Below are 15837 nucleotides of genomic sequence, written 5' to 3' on the forward strand. Positions count from 1 at the left end.
GCTTTACTCACATGAAATAAAGCAACTGTTGTAGTCAGGCAAGCTGGTGATGCATGCCACAGCAATGAAAACTTCACCTACCTTTTTTAGATTATTGGGCATCTTCCTTTATTAAGGTTTCAAAAGTATCCAGATACTTCTGGATTAAAGATATATACCCATTTGCAAAGATCCATAACTAAATGCACTGTGCAGAGAACAGGGCAACTAAATAAGAAAACCACAGTCATTCAGTATAAAAACAGAATATGGCCAAGTGTTTTACAAACTTTGTAATTTCATTAAAAGCTTCTGTCATTCTCTGTATCTGAATACAATATCGCTGCTGTTTTTTTATTTTATTTTTTATGAAGGGACCTATCTGTCCACAAGCCCCCAGAGCATGTTATAATTCTATTTTCAGATTCCCTAATACGAAGACTTTCTCATCCCTATCTCAAAAATTGATGGAAGGGTGAGGATAATTTGACTGTTAAATAAATAAATAAATAACTTGAACTACTCATTACTTTACAATTCCCTGAACTAACCAGATAGCAGTAGCTTATCTCTCATGTGCAGGGTATGAAAATCTACTGTTGTTCTGCATATTTAATTTAAATAGTCAGACAATGTGAGCTATCTACAACATTGCTATTACTTTGCATGGATGACTTTTGGGATGTGTCATAAATGTTATATGAAAAGACTATAGCATCATTGTTATTTAATATTTATGCTGCCTTGCACTGAAACGAGTAATACATGGGAATGGGACTCTCTGACACAAGACTAGTACAATTTCATAGGAAGAGAATGGACCAGAGCTTAAAAAAAAAAGAAAAGGAGTTGGATTCTAAAGGATTTTAGCGTGGCAGAGCTGAGGTGTTTACAGAATTTAGGTGCTTTTTAAAGAAATGAATGGGAGGTTTAAGTGTCTATATTTTAGGCTAAAGCAGTTAAAGATTTATGCACCCATGTCCTTTCATAGCTTTAACCTACCAATCACTGCCCTACTGGACTTCATCTCCAACTTCCCAAAAAATGAAAATAGGAAACTTGTGGAAGGAGAAGGACACTATTTTAAAGTGTTTTTACATATAGATGCTCCTGATGTTCTGAGAGCTCAAAAATCTAAAAAAACTTCTTAGCTCTTTGTTTTCTGTTACCAGTCCTACAAAGTATAGCAAGAATCTCAGACTCAGGTTTGATTCTTTCATCCTCCAAAAGTAGACGGGATACACCAATAGACATAGGTAGACAGGCTTGCTGCAGGTAGATTGTTATGTGGGTTCTTTGCAAGGCAACTGCGTACAAGAAGGCAGAAAGAATACAGAATCCTGTGCATTCATAGCTATTTTCATTCTCAAGAGGCTGTACAAAAATCTCCTTGTCTCAGTTCCCCTCCTCTAAAATGGATTAGTATCTGTTCCTTACCTCACAGGAGTGTATCACAACATTCTAATGTCACTCTATTACCATGCTAAAGAGAGACACAGCCAAGATAGACAGAAAGCCTGATGCCCTACTAACTGCTTTTTTTTCCTCCTTTCTACATAGAATGAAAGGGAAACCATCGCTTTCTTTGCACATGATGACAGCAACTTCCCTGCACAGATGGGCCCAAAAGCCTTCAAAATCCCCTACTCTATCAGACAGAGAATATGTGCAACATTTGACACACCCAGTGCCAAAGGCAAAGACTGGCAGATGTTAGCACAAAAAAACAGCATCAACAGGTAATGGAAGGCAATTTTGAAAGGTGAACATTTACATATGCAATGAGAATAATTTGCTGCTATTATGGTATTCTTTTGTTTGCTGGTATTAAATATGTGAGAATCGTAATTACCATACTTACTCTCAGGGGTAAACTACAGTTTATATATTCTTTTATATATGACTTATAGAAAATAGGAATGGCTTTCTCCTCTGAATAAACCTGTGTGTCCAGTCCTTCCTGATGTTAACTTCTAAACTCAGTTTCTTCATTATAGCCTGGACCTTGTATGTCCTTGTACGTCCGCAAGAATAGGGTCTCGGTAAAGTATATGATTATAGAAAGACTTTGGTACTATTGTGTATTATGAAAACAGTGAATTAAAGGACTTCTAAGGTTGCATGCTCTGAGAAAAATCATATGGATTGTTTTTATGACTTTTATCCTCATGTTTTCTATTTCAAAAAGAATTACACGTTTCATAATTTTTAAAGGAAAAGGCCTATTTAAAGAAAGTCTTTCTCTACTGTTAGCAGTAATACTACCATTATTAAAAATGAGAGACACTGTAAAAACTAATTAGCTCATTTTGCTTTTTCCACTGGGCTAAATTAGTTTGGCGAAGGCAGTCTACTGACAGAAATACTTTCTGATTCTCATGAACTCCACCAGCACGTTCCCAGTGGGGTAGAGGAATATTTAAATCAAGCAAAACAGGCTTGACTTATTGCGATTCCATGAAAAGCAGTAAGTCAAATCTGAACCAAAAACGAGAGTAATTTGTAGTCTGGCAGCAGAAAGGAAGTCATAAAATTCTGGTTCAGTTAATGGCTTTTACTACCTGTTTTAGACACTTAAATCTCCCTTTGCTTCCATTTCTCAAGTGTAAAGTAAGCCAGAGAAAAATTTCCACTTTCAGAGGAAACTGAGAGGCAGTGTACTAAGGAGATTACTATGACTTAGACCAAGTTTTTGTGACATCCCTTTAACTTTTGATTCTGTGCAAAGACCTGGTAGGGTCTTTGCAGTATCTATTTTTATAAAATCAAAATTCATAGGTATAAACAGAAAGTTGTTGAACAGTTTAAATTACCCTAAATGTAGCTGTAAAACCGGACAGTAGAAGACGTCATATATCTCCATGTAGCTGATGTAGAGCATAATCCATTAGTGTCATCATGACAGTATTTTCCACACCTTTGCTCCCCACCTACCACATCTAGTTTTCACTTACATTCTAGACATGCTTTCATCTTCTCATGACACAGTAAGGCTCAATTCTGTGTGAACTGCCCCTTCTTTGAAAATGCCTCTATTTTCAAACTTTTGCACTGGGATTTTACTTACAGTATGGTTAGCTTTTAAGGTTTGAGATTTTTAAGCCTGTTAAAAATCTCCCTTGATTTTCATGATAAGTTAACTACCAGCATTTAGGCAGTGTCTGTTTATACAAGGGAAGGCTTGAGTTAAGACAGGGCATGATACTTTACTGTTTGGAATTCATTAGAGAACAGGTAGGGGGCAATGCATTAGTGACCACGCTGTCATTTTTATGTACATCCTTTGAGGAGACAACATTACAATTATGAGCTAAGCCTATTCAGAGCAATCAAAAAAAAAATACCCAGCTGACATTTATCAGTTTTACTCATTTGAACACATGAAGTACTTGACAATTTGTTCCGTTGTCTGTGAATGGTAATGGGGTCATGATTTTGGGAATATCAAATCAGGATTTGGCATCTGAGGATTAACAAAGTAAACGCAATATATAACATTTATGCTTATATACACGAAAGCAATAGATTTATTTGGAGGATTATGTCCAAGGCAACTACAGAAGGATATTTAAGGTAATGTGTGTTTAAGAAAAACATTTTGATTCACCAAGGTCTTTGCAAATATTACCCCTCCAAAGTTCTAAAAACCACAGGCGCCTACATTTTAATAAAACCTAAATTTACCAATGAAAAGATGCGTCATATCTTCATATAATCACAAACATCAATTAAAATTATATAATTTTTCTTCCTGACAAATACACAGTAAGTTTACTGATGATGATTTCCAAAACTGACTTACCCTCTAAATGATACAGAATGGTGGTGTTGGCCAGCATTTATGTACCTCAGAATACACAAATCCTTGTTCATCCTACCTCCAAATTGAGCATGTGACATTTGAAGAACAGATTCTGCAGTGTGTATCCTTTAGATGGCTGTCTCTACTTACCTAATTTAGGTCTTGCTGAAGGGCTTTTTTTTCCCTTTTGAAACACATCTGTAGTGTCAGGTTCACATTCATGGTAGTTACAGCGTACATTTTTCTAACCCTTTTATGTCACCTTTTCCTCTCTTCCTTTTAGGAATCTCTCTTACTTTGCTACACAAAGCAGTCCATCTGCTGTCATTTTGGACCTCTGGGAAGCCCGACATCAGCATGATGGTGACCTTGACTCCCTAGCATGTGCTCTGGAAGAAATAGGAAGGACACACTCTAAAATCCCAAACATAACAGAAACTGAGATTGAGGAGCCTGACTTCAACTACAGTAGACAAAACGGACTTTAGTCATCTCTTCTCCATTCAAGAACCGATGGCCAGCTTTGACTTTTACACTAGAGAATCTCTTTGGCAGGGAGGAAATAAAGGTTTGTGCACATTGTGTATAAGGAAACAGACATTAATTTCCACAATGCAGTTTTCATTTGGAGGAGCAGAAGTCGTCCCATTACAAATCATCTCAGTAATAAGGAAAATTTAAGCTTCTCCCTGTCCTACAGCTCTCTCTCATTTTAAATTTTAAAATATGTTTTTCAGTGTCAAAAACAAAACTACACACCTACCATTCCCAGGGGCAGGAAGGGTTGAAATAAATAGAGCTATGAAAGGTAAATGTTATGATGTAATATATTTAGGAAACAATAATGCCAATCAGAAGAAAAAATGCCTAGTGATAATCAGTGAATATGATATTGAATATTTAAAGCCACGAGAGGTTACTTCTAGTTTAAAGGTTTGTCTTGGTGGGGCCTTGAGTCCCTTTTGTCCTGCATCTCTCTAACTTACCATGCTTCAAGGGTGGATTTAAAATGCCCTTTGATAGCATCGAGTCACTTTGTATTTGCTGTAATCTAGCTGCAGGACAGTTGAAAATCAGGCATTGTCCTATTCAGACATTTGAGGAAGTAGAATATCTCCTATTTAATTGTCATCCAAACAATTCACGTTAAAAATTCAATCACTTAATGAATGTACCTTTCTGCAGTTTTCCTGGCTATTCTGTTAACTAAGTAACACAACAAAATCTTCCTCTATGAAACTACTCTGTGTGTGTGCCTGGGTGCACACGCGCGTGTGCATGGGCGCAACATGTGAGGCTTTCTAAAAGTTCTCAGTTTGCAGACTTAGTCAAAGTTATTGTTGGGGGGGGTGGGGGGAAAGGGGGTTTAAACAACCAAATGAAACACAGCAAATTGACAGCCCCGTTTTAGCAAGTTGCACTTTTTTGTATTACTGTATTTTGGGACTAAATTAAAAAGTGAAGGTGAATTCAATCAGCACAGCTTAATTTTGGTTGGGTTTCAGATTGAAGCATTAAACCCTACAAGGTACTCCCAAAAATTGGCTCGAGTTCATTCTAGAATTTGCCAGTTCAGCAGAATTTTCACAGTTTCAACAGAATATAATAAAGCTAGCTGTGTTGCACTTGGTTTAATTACAAAGATTTTGTATTTACCACCAAAACCAGAATTTAGCTAGAGAATTCTCCTTATTTTTCATCCATCTCATACAAGAATAATTTTACTTCAACTGAACCAAAAAAAGTTGTCACTGTGAGTGAGTGTCCTAGTGAAACTGGTACTAAGCCAGATTTAACCAGTATTTTTACTCATACAATATATTCTTTAAATTAGCCAAGGTGCTTGTTAGCTCTGGCCCTAGGCTATCAGTCAGCTTTGGAGATGTGAACACAATCAGTATAAAGCAGGAATATGACCAGGATTTTAAGAATGTTATAGAAATGCAAGAAACTGAAAACCAGACTTCATTTTTTTTTACCCCCAGATTTGGCTGAGAGGAGCATGACAAGCCATAGAGTACCTACTACCCCGTGTGCACATTCATAATTATCTGAAACTATTTTTTCCACCCAAGATTCCAGTTCTGAAAGTACAATTAACAGCTCTTGATGCCAGACTTTGCTTGTTCTCATTGATCTGAAATTGCAACTTTCATTGCTTTTCCAGCTCAGCAGTCTGGAATAGATCCAGTAAGTCTAAACTTACTTAAAAATACTTAGACTCTCCTAAACATTTTTTGCCTGTTAGTACTTCATGCCACTGGACATGAGATTTCCTGTTTGGAATGGGAAATCATAATGGCTGCAAGCGTATTTAAGACCAAGACAAAAATACCAGCTTATTCGGCAGCAAGCTGTCACTGTAATCAGCAGCACATGGTTCTTTTTGTTTGAATTTTATTTCTAGTGACTTCATTCCTCCTCCTCCGAAACCTGTTCTGCATTGGACAAAAATGTCATGAATTAAAAAATGAAAAATAGGCAATGGCATCCACAGCAGAGCACTGTGCAGTTTTAGTGAGCTGCCGTTGTCTGGGAAACCTGCTACAGTCGCTCTCCAGCAGTTAATTTGTTCTTAGCTTCTTTTCAGATGCAGTTTTAATTTGGTTGTTGCTTTTTCAAACTAGCTTAGGTTAGTCACCACAATATAGATACCTAAGTACTACCATACAGGTTCTGTAACATATTCATGTCATTGTGAAGCTCTATATGTTTTCCAAATATACTAGAGCTAAACACAGCATATGGGGTTGAAAACAGCTGCTATGTAGAGTTCATATCTTAAAGCTTTTTCTCAGGAAACTCAGTGTTTACTTTTAAGACTCTGGTAGCTCTGAAAAACCTCTGTGTACAGTGACACCCAGCTCTGCAAAGCCTAGAGAGAAACCAGCAGCTGTCTAGACCAACCTCCTCCAAAGTGCACCTGAAAGGGCCTTCAGACTGAAGGGATGCATTTTGCATGTTTTTTAGGCTGAAGAACCCTAGTCTATTCTGTCTCTCTGAACATCCTTGTTGTTGTTCTCTGTATCTTCTCTAGTTCTTCTATATCTTTTTGGAGATGGAGTGACCAATGACCTGTCTGCTTTGCAGCAACAAATATGCAGGCTAAATCACTCAATTCCTCCAGTTCCTCAATTTGTCACAGTTCCAAATTCAGTACCAAGCATCACAACAGATGAGGATCTTTCTATAGCATATAGCCATGAGAAATGCCCGTGAGAGAGTGTAGGACCCCTGAGAATGCAGGAACTGACTTTACACTGCTAATTAATTTACTCAAACTAATGCATCATCAAGAGTCGATTCAGCTGCTTGAACATCCAGAAAATAAAACCTGTGAGCAAAAACTGTGTAGCTTAAAGATAAGACTGAGAAGTGACAAAGAAGAGTTCAAAATAATTATAAAACAGGACCACAAAATACCACAAAAAGGAGAAATATGTTCTTCATGACAGAAAGGAGGAAGTAATGGGTCAAGAAGAACTTAGGTTATACTTTTGAGTGGAAAAACAGGCTACAAACTTTTTCTATTCCCTTTTCCCCTACCCCTGGGAAATTTGCATCTGTTGATTACCTGATGTAGCTGGTACAGACATGGTTGTTTTCTGATGCTCTTTCTGTCGTTTTATGTTAGCATCATGGGATGATAATAATACTTAACATTTTTACTCATAGAGGCTAATGTCAGTTCTCCTCCCCTTTTATGTACTGTCCCAGTTTTAGAGATGGAAAAATTAAAAAGGGGTTTTTTTGGAAGTGTTTCATGTAAATGAGGCAGCCACAAATGGATTTTGTGCTACCATTAACAAAGAGCCATACAATTTAAGTAAAGATGTTAAATGGTTCCTCCTCTTTTCCACAGTAGGAGGCAGCTGATTTTTGACAGCTTTTTTTCCACAAAGTCTGTGGTAAGGATGCTTTGCAATATAATATTCTCTCAGAATGATAATTCAGAATTTTATGCAAATACTATATGAATAGATCTCTTGAAAATGATTTGCACTCTTAAAATTCCAGAAGCACATTTTCAATATCTATGTTATGTAGATTTTTTTTTGAAAATCTGGACATACCTGATTTGATCCAAAAGGCAGATGTTAGTCAGCATCTGAACCAGGATTAGATGCCAGAAATTCAAAATTGATTCCCTTCCTCTATTTTATAAATTATGACTTTTGTGGGAAAAAAGAAAAAAAAAACTCTTTGCAAACAAAAAAGTAAAAGGAAGAGAAATCCTACATTGAACACTTAAGATTCTGTCTAGCTGCCCTGAGTCTGATAGAGTGAAACAGACAGGTTGATTTTACATCACCTAAGAATCTGCTTAAATATATTTTCATCTTCCAAAGCATTTTTTCCTGGCTATTTCTGCACAGTGAGTCATTTAAGACTAATAGTTGTGTTTTAAAAATGACTTACAGTTTTGTCACCAAAATGGTGCACTTCACAGCTTTGCAGACTGCAGCATCATAAAGTTAATTTCCAGTTTTTACAATATTGCTTTTGCAATCTTAGTAGCTTACATTAAAATCCTTTAAGCCACACGGAAAGGCTGCCTGCTCCATAGATTTAAATGCAAACTTCATTTACCAGTGCAAGTCCCATAAAGCCAAGATACGCTCCCAGAAATATTTTACTGGGCTTTTTGTAATAGATGAAAAGGTACTGACACAATTCTCTTAAAAGACAGAGAGCTATTATTATTATTGGTTTTATTATTATTTTTATCTCTGGCAACAGCTGGTCTCTTCCTCTCTGGCCTGTGCACAGTTTGCGGTGCGAGTTAAGGGAGAAAAGAGAGAGCTCTCTTTTTAGGAGTACAAGGTATTGGCATCATACAAGAGGTCCATTCATATATTTTCCTTTGAAAGACAGTGCTATATGGGAGTTTTAAACATTCAGTAATTGTTCAATTCCAGATAATATTTCCCACTATGAAAATAATAGCTCGTGTATACAGCTAAGCTAAAACAAGTAAGAAACGGTTGTGGATTTCTGTTCCTGATTAGACCGTTTTCAGTCTGTTTCTGCCTACAATACACAGACTCAGACTTACTTTTAAACAAAGAACTGCATTAAGTCTGGGATCATAATTAACTGAGTGAAAAAAGGAAGTTATTTCAAAGTCCTCAGCAACTGTGAATGATCTGAAAATTTGTCTTTCTAGCTTTTGTTTTACTAATTTGAATTATTTACACTTTTTACACAGGAGTAGAGGTGGTCACATTATTCATTGAGAACCTTTTTCATGTTAAACCTGCTGAAGAGTTTTCTATGGCTTGTTCATTCCTGGTGTATGCTTTTAACAAAATTACTCCCTTGACATTATTCCTGCTGTAGGAGAGGTTATCTGTTTTTCTGCAGCAGCATGTCAAATAGTACGTGTACCCTTTTCTTTGATAGATAATGATTGTCTAGTTAAAATTAGTTAAAACTTAAGGGATTCCTGGACAAACACAGTAAGATAAAGCACTAGGTATATAACAGACTTAATACTTGCAGTGACAAATCAAACTCCATACATTGGCAAAAGATCATGAATCATTTCCTAAAAATGAACAATCTAGCTCTTCACATTACAATGGTAATATTAATGGTCTGAAAAATCTCCTTTCCAACATGAACAAAAACAAATAAATCATTCTAAGATTAAAGAATCCCTTAGAGAATCATTTAATAGTAACAGTATCTGTAATGCAGAAAACAGAACTGATGTTCTGCTCATTGTCACAAGTAAACTAAAAAAGCTGTCAGTATCCATGTTCACTGTTCTGTCCAAAAATAAAATAATGTCTAGGAATTTGCCACTATATTTTTTGTATTGGAGGTGAATAGTACAGATTCTAATAGTATTTCTTGTCTGGGGCTGGGGTGGGTAGGGTTGTATTGTAATTTTCAAGTTATTGCAGAAGCTGCTTTTAAATAAGCTGTTCAGTCGTGTTGAATAACTGGTTTGTGCTTTACAAGGGAATCCAGGTGAGCCAGGATTCAATGGGTAGCCTCCTTGCCTTGCTGTTACAGGGTAACTACAGCTGAAGTCACTTGTGAAGATTTAGTTTAGGGATAGGGAGATTAGATGACCCATCCCTGCTCTGTAATGTAGTGTACTGTAACCTGCTGAGATTAGACACTCACCTACTGTAGAACTGTGGTTTTGTCAGCAGCTGCTTAGTGTGTCTGCCCCCGGTGTGATGACCTTGGTTAAGAATGTCCTTCCACAGATTTAGGATGATGTCAGCCCCTACGTGTTATCTGGTCTCTGTATATATATCCTACTGTCTAATCCCAAAAGGAAATGTGTAGCACAAAATGAAGTTAAGGGTGCTGTGCACCAAGCCTGGTCTAAGTTTTTTCTGATATGGAGGCATGGGGAAGACACGGATGTAACAGCAAGTATATTTGCTACAGAGAACAAGATTATTGCCTAACAGATCCTCACTTAGAACTGGCTGAAGCTTTGTTTTTGCAGTCAAAAAATTTAAGACCTGGTATTTCCTATATTGAAATTTGGAATATTAACTTTATGGTGATGATATCTTTTCAAAATTCCTTCAAAGGGAATATTCACATTAAATCTTCTGTAAGCCTTCTGTATTCTCCCCACTTTCCAACTAGAAAACAGATACCATTACTGAAACTCATACAGTTCCCTGATGCATCTGTAAGCAGTATACAGATGCCTCACTGGGGAAGTAGCATAAATATACTTCTAGCCTATATTTGGGAACAGCAAACTTTGACATCATATAATTTGACACTTGGGAGATGCAGAAGCCTCTTCCCATTTCTTAATCAAATTCATTCCCATTGTAACTTTGCTGATCTTATTTTATATCTGAGTACAAAAACATTAAGTATACACCTTTGCTAATTTGGATGAGGTAAAATGTGGTGCTGGTCAGTCTGTTGAGTCCTAAATCAATGTTATGCATGAGTAGACCTACCTGAAAAATTTCCATTGTATTTTCAACTTCCAAAGCTTTTAACCAGCCTTTATGCTGAAAAGGGGAGGGAGGAACTTTAACCTAATCAAATACTTTCCCACTGAAATGCTGGGGTGGGGGTGGGGAGTCTATACACAGCACTACTATAAAAGTATTCCTCTACTGAGACCTATTTCTAAGACTTTTCTCTTCTACTCCTTTATTTTTACAATGAACACTTCTCCCCATGGTTTCAGTGTGTTTAGAACTGAAAAAAGAGCAGAGGTTTGAATGCTTTCTTTAGTATGAAGCTGAAGGAGCAAGGAAGAGAGACAGAAGAACATTAAATAAAAAAGCATGGCCTTGGCTTCATACCACACTTTCTGTGCCTTGTTCTATCAATGTAAATTCTGAATGTTGTACAGTAAAATACTTGGGAAAGATTCCTTGGAAAAGGCTGCACTGGCTTCTTTTTTCAGCACATGTACATATATAAATATATATACATATATATATTTGGTAATGCCAAACAGCTGTGTTATATTGTACTGAAAAAAATAATAATGGACAGTTTGGATGTTTTATGTAGAGTTTGCAAAAATTGTATGGCTATAGCCTTTTGAAAATAAATGTACAGACATAAATTACTGCATATCAGTTATTTATGAATAAAGAGTCTTTTACTGACAGATTATGAGTGGCACATAAATTTATGTGATAAAACAAGATGTTCTGATATGAGTGCTTTGTAATGCTTCACTGATTTTGCAGTGAGCTTTGTACAGGAGTTTTTGCTACAGGAAAATTGTGTACTGGGCACCTTTTTCTAGAAAAACCGCAAAGCCTACAGGAATAGAACCAGAACTCAAGTTTACCTTTTACTGACAGCATTAAACCAATTCAAGAATATCATCCTGCTTTCATACTGGTCTGAACTACAACAAAATAAATCTCAAATTTTAAGTCAGAATGTAGTTTGCATTAAGATGTTCCACTTAAATGCCTTTTTTATTTGTGTGAACATAGCTACAATGCCTACTTCTGTACTAGTACACTTTTGTCCTTATCACTGTAAAAAAAACATACATTCATTTCTGTGACACAGAAGATGCAAAACTTCTCTATATATGTGTGTATATATATAGACAATTCTCTACAACATCCAGAGAGTTCCTTTGCTAAATTCAACAAGTGGCTATTCCCTGAATCCTGTATCACTGGAATCAAAGCTGTGAGTTCTGTTCCATTTACCAGGTAGATGTAATCCTTTGTTAGTAACTTTTACTGAGACCCACTGGTAAGAATTCATTATCTTGATTAATCCTTGCTATATAGATGAGCTCATAAAGGTAGATCCCACTTCAAAGAAAAGAAATACCCTGTCAGCAAATATAGCCCCCGGAGGTGTAATCAGAAAGCCACTGTTTACAAAGTAACTATTACCTATACATTGTAATCTGACAGTGAGGGTGGCAAATGAATACAAGTATCTATCCTTCTCCTCCTTGTATGCATACCAGTGTTGAGGAGATCCTGGGAACGACGGACCCTTGGTTTAAGCCAGTATGGCCTTCCTTTTGTTTCTAGAACTTAGCTACTCCCAGCCTTACTTCATTGGGTCAGCAATGGTGATACATACCCCCTTAAATCCTAATCATAGTCATCCTAGCCAGACGGCATGTTTATATAAAAGTGTAAAAGGACAAAAAAAAAAAAAAAACCCTTCAGATTTCTGCTAGACAGAGTAGATAGACAGCCCTTTTCTGGATGGATTTGATCTACACTTCAGGTCTGACTGTCACATTAACGCATACAATTAAGCATCATTTACGATACCGTTAGCCTGACAAAATGAGTATCTGGATATGGCATTCATCTCAAGCGAGATGTTATAAAATGTATCATTAATACATACATAGCAGAGGATGCTACAAAAAGCTGTAAAAAAACCAAGATATCCTTCCAACATTTTATTACATATATTTAAGTTACCATCAACAATGATATCATATGCCATATAAAGTAATGGCCACCCTTTATACTAAATAGGACTATCATAACTGCCCTTGGAATTCATTGTAGAATTACTCATGATTAGTTATGTTTGCAGAGAAATAATATATGATATTGTAAAAAATTTAATGTATTGTGATTTAATGAACAGCTACTTAGAAATTATACTGCAAGTAGAGGTTGCTGTCAGATTATTTCAAAACAGAATGATGGGCTCTGCTGAACAAAGAACCAGGGTGACATTCTCATTATTTACATGCCACATTCCCTTGCACATGTATAGCTCATTAGCCCATGTCTATTGCACCATGCTCAGATACTCTAGAGAGCTCACAGCATCCACCATCTTTTCCCATTTCAGCTGTTAAATAAATAGGCAGATTTTTCAAGTGTAAGCTCTGCTTGTCCTATTTTCATTCTGTGATGAGCTTGAAATGTTAGTTATACCAGCATCCACGGGATCAACAGCAGATATTCTTGCTTCAATGAAGCTGAAGATGATAGTTATTAATTTTTTAAAAATCCATGAAAAGAAGGCCCTGTACTATTTAGTAAACGGAACATCGGGATGCCCTGAGAGGTACTTTTTCTGAAAGGTGATGGAGGAAGGAGGTACAAAAACAGGAAAAGGATTGAAAGCCACATGTTCCCCAATCATAGCCCCTCCGTTTCACAAAGGAAACTTGAGTGCCAGCCATTCAATTCTGGCTTCTTAAATCCTAGTCTAGCTAGCTATTCGTAAGGCAAGACTGTCATCACATTGGAAGCAGAGGCAGAACCCAAAAACACAATCATGTTTTGCATTAATAAAATGAATTTGCCTGTTTACTCTCAGTCTGCAAAATTGCTATAATAATATATGGCTTTCTTGCTCTTGATGCTAATTCAGTACTCCTTTTAGGAAAAATAAATTTGCTTTCCTTCTCTCACAAAGCTTGCCTGCTTGGAAACCAGATTATCACTTTCTAAAACAGCCCAGCTCCCCTCCTATTATCCATTTTTGGTATTACACAGACTACTGTATATGAAAGGTCCCGCTCTTTCTAGCCAAACCAGCATCAGTGGAATCCTTTCAATGAAAAATTCTTTAAATTCCTCACCCTGTCTCTTCTGATATACACAAATGTCAGTACTCTAACAACTGGGATGCATGTCTGACTGTTTTAAATTCACACTGCATCCAATGCATCCAACTATACATCCCTGTACTTGTCAAAGAATGACTATTTGAGAATTTAGAAAAGGTTGTGGCTTAGACATCTTCCCCGTTTTTTATTCCTGTAAAAATAAAGCCTATTTATTTACCTACTACTCTTTATTTATAGCACTGCAAAGCATGTCCAAAACAGCTATTACTAAAGTGAGCAGGAGACTAGACTGGTATTCCAGTGCAGGTTCTCTTCCCAACTCTGCTCTTGGCTGCACGACTTCAGACAAGCTTCTCTGCTCCACTTTCTCCTCCTTCATTTGTCTGTCTTGTCAGTAGGTGCCTTAGGGCAAAGGCTACAGTACATGGCACAAGGGAGCACTGAGCTTGGCAGAGCCCTTATTCCTTACCAGAATACAAAGTAAAAATACACTTTCACATTAGTGCAAATGACTACTTAGGTCACTGCATAACTGCAGATCTCACACACAAGCCCTCCGCCAAGCTCCTTCCTCCCCTGCCATACCTTCTTGATGAGCCCAAGATTAAGAAAGAACTTCAATATTCCTGCTTAAATCTATTATCATTTGAAGGCTATTTTTTCCCTCTTTTAAACAGTCACTATCTAAGCCAATACTAGAATCAGTATCTTCCCCCCACCAGAGTCAGGAGGTAATCTTTGCTGATGCAATTAAAATTTTAATTACTCTTGTCCCCTCACCTTGCACATACTTAGGGATTTTTTGAGAATTAAGACCGCTTAAAACATATGTTACTGGTAGATACCTGTTTTGAACACAAGAGGAATGTCAACACACAAGCTCAAGCATAATAAAGCACTGATCTGTCTATGAAGACAGTGAAGGCAGGGTGACCCTCGGACACTGCTGGAAGATGAAAACCTAAAACTGAAGGGGGAAGGTCTAGACTGGAATGCAAACAACCAATAACCTTCTATTCTGACTAGGAAATCCATTCTGGTCTCTGAAAACAAAGAATGAGACTTAGATTGAATTTTATAATGCACTGTGGAGAGACATTCACCTAGAACTATGAAAATATGTATTTTTTTAATTCCCACTGAGTGAAATATTTTGTTAATGGTTATTAATCTTCCATCCAAAAATAATTTTCTAGGTTCAGCAGAAATTGAATTTTTGTCGCATTATGAATTTTAATGTCCTTGTAAAAATACATCATTTTCTACAGCTTATAACAATTTCCCCTATCCTCCTACAGACTTAAGGCTGTTTGAAAAGCAAGTATCTACTAAAATAAGCATATGCTCATATAATGAAGGATAACTCATCTACAAGGCAGCTGAAGTGTTTTAACTGATCATTCAATGCATACAATTTTCCTGTTTCCAGTCCTGTTCACTATCCACACGGAATTTAGAAGGAAGAATCACAGAGTCTGCAAGGAACAATGAAGCAGTGAGCTGCTTTCAGAGCTACAATCTTGCATGGTCACTTGCACAGGCCACTGACTCGTGCAGTGACATCAAATTGCCCCACGGCCCTGTTGTACAGACCAGAAGATTCTGTTACAGTATGTTCCCAACAGCTGTTAATGGAGCAAACAGAATTCGTGGTAGGAGGGGTGGCTTTGGTTGGTGGATAGAGAAAAGATAAGGAGAGAAATAGATTCTCTCTCTGCATGTGTTTGTTTTCTGTTTTCTTTTAAGGCCATTTGGTTGCTTACTCAAATCCTCCAACCCTTCTGTTCTGACAGGAGGCAGCACTGGGGAGAACCACTCCTGGTTACAAACACCACAGACTAATTTAAACTAAACTGAATAAATCCCAATCTGTCCTCTGCTAAAAAGGTTTGTGCTTTTGGATTTTTTTTTTTCTGTTTTAGCTGTAAGATACTGATTTGATTTTATATAGTTAATATTCCCTCTAATATCTACCTCAGTTTCAAGACTATTTGCCTTTATTTTGGTTTATTTTTTATCCTTTCAGCTTTAT

General features: G+C 36.9%; 1 protein-coding gene and 1 long non-coding RNA gene across 4 annotated transcripts in view; one reads left to right on the plus strand and one right to left on the minus strand.

Annotated features, from left to right (window-relative positions):
* UNC5D (unc-5 netrin receptor D) overlaps positions 1–11393 on the plus strand; it is a 171415-nt gene extending 160022 nt beyond the window's left edge. The window contains exons 15-16 of the mRNA XM_026122357.2: positions 1540–1718; positions 4065–11393. Of these exons, the coding sequence (XP_025978142.2) occupies positions 1540–1718; positions 4065–4269 (384 nt within the window). The 3' untranslated portion in view covers positions 4270–11393. The remainder of the gene's footprint in view (positions 1–1539; positions 1719–4064) is intronic.
* Positions 1–15837, minus strand: part of LOC112996711 (uncharacterized) — a 178170-nt gene that overhangs the window by 52483 nt on the left and 109850 nt on the right. The window lies entirely within an intron of this gene.

This window comes from Dromaius novaehollandiae, chromosome 26 (assembly GCF_036370855.1).
Source record: "Dromaius novaehollandiae isolate bDroNov1 chromosome 26, bDroNov1.hap1, whole genome shotgun sequence".
In the NCBI taxonomy this organism is placed as follows: domain Eukaryota; kingdom Metazoa; phylum Chordata; class Aves; order Casuariiformes; family Dromaiidae; genus Dromaius; species Dromaius novaehollandiae.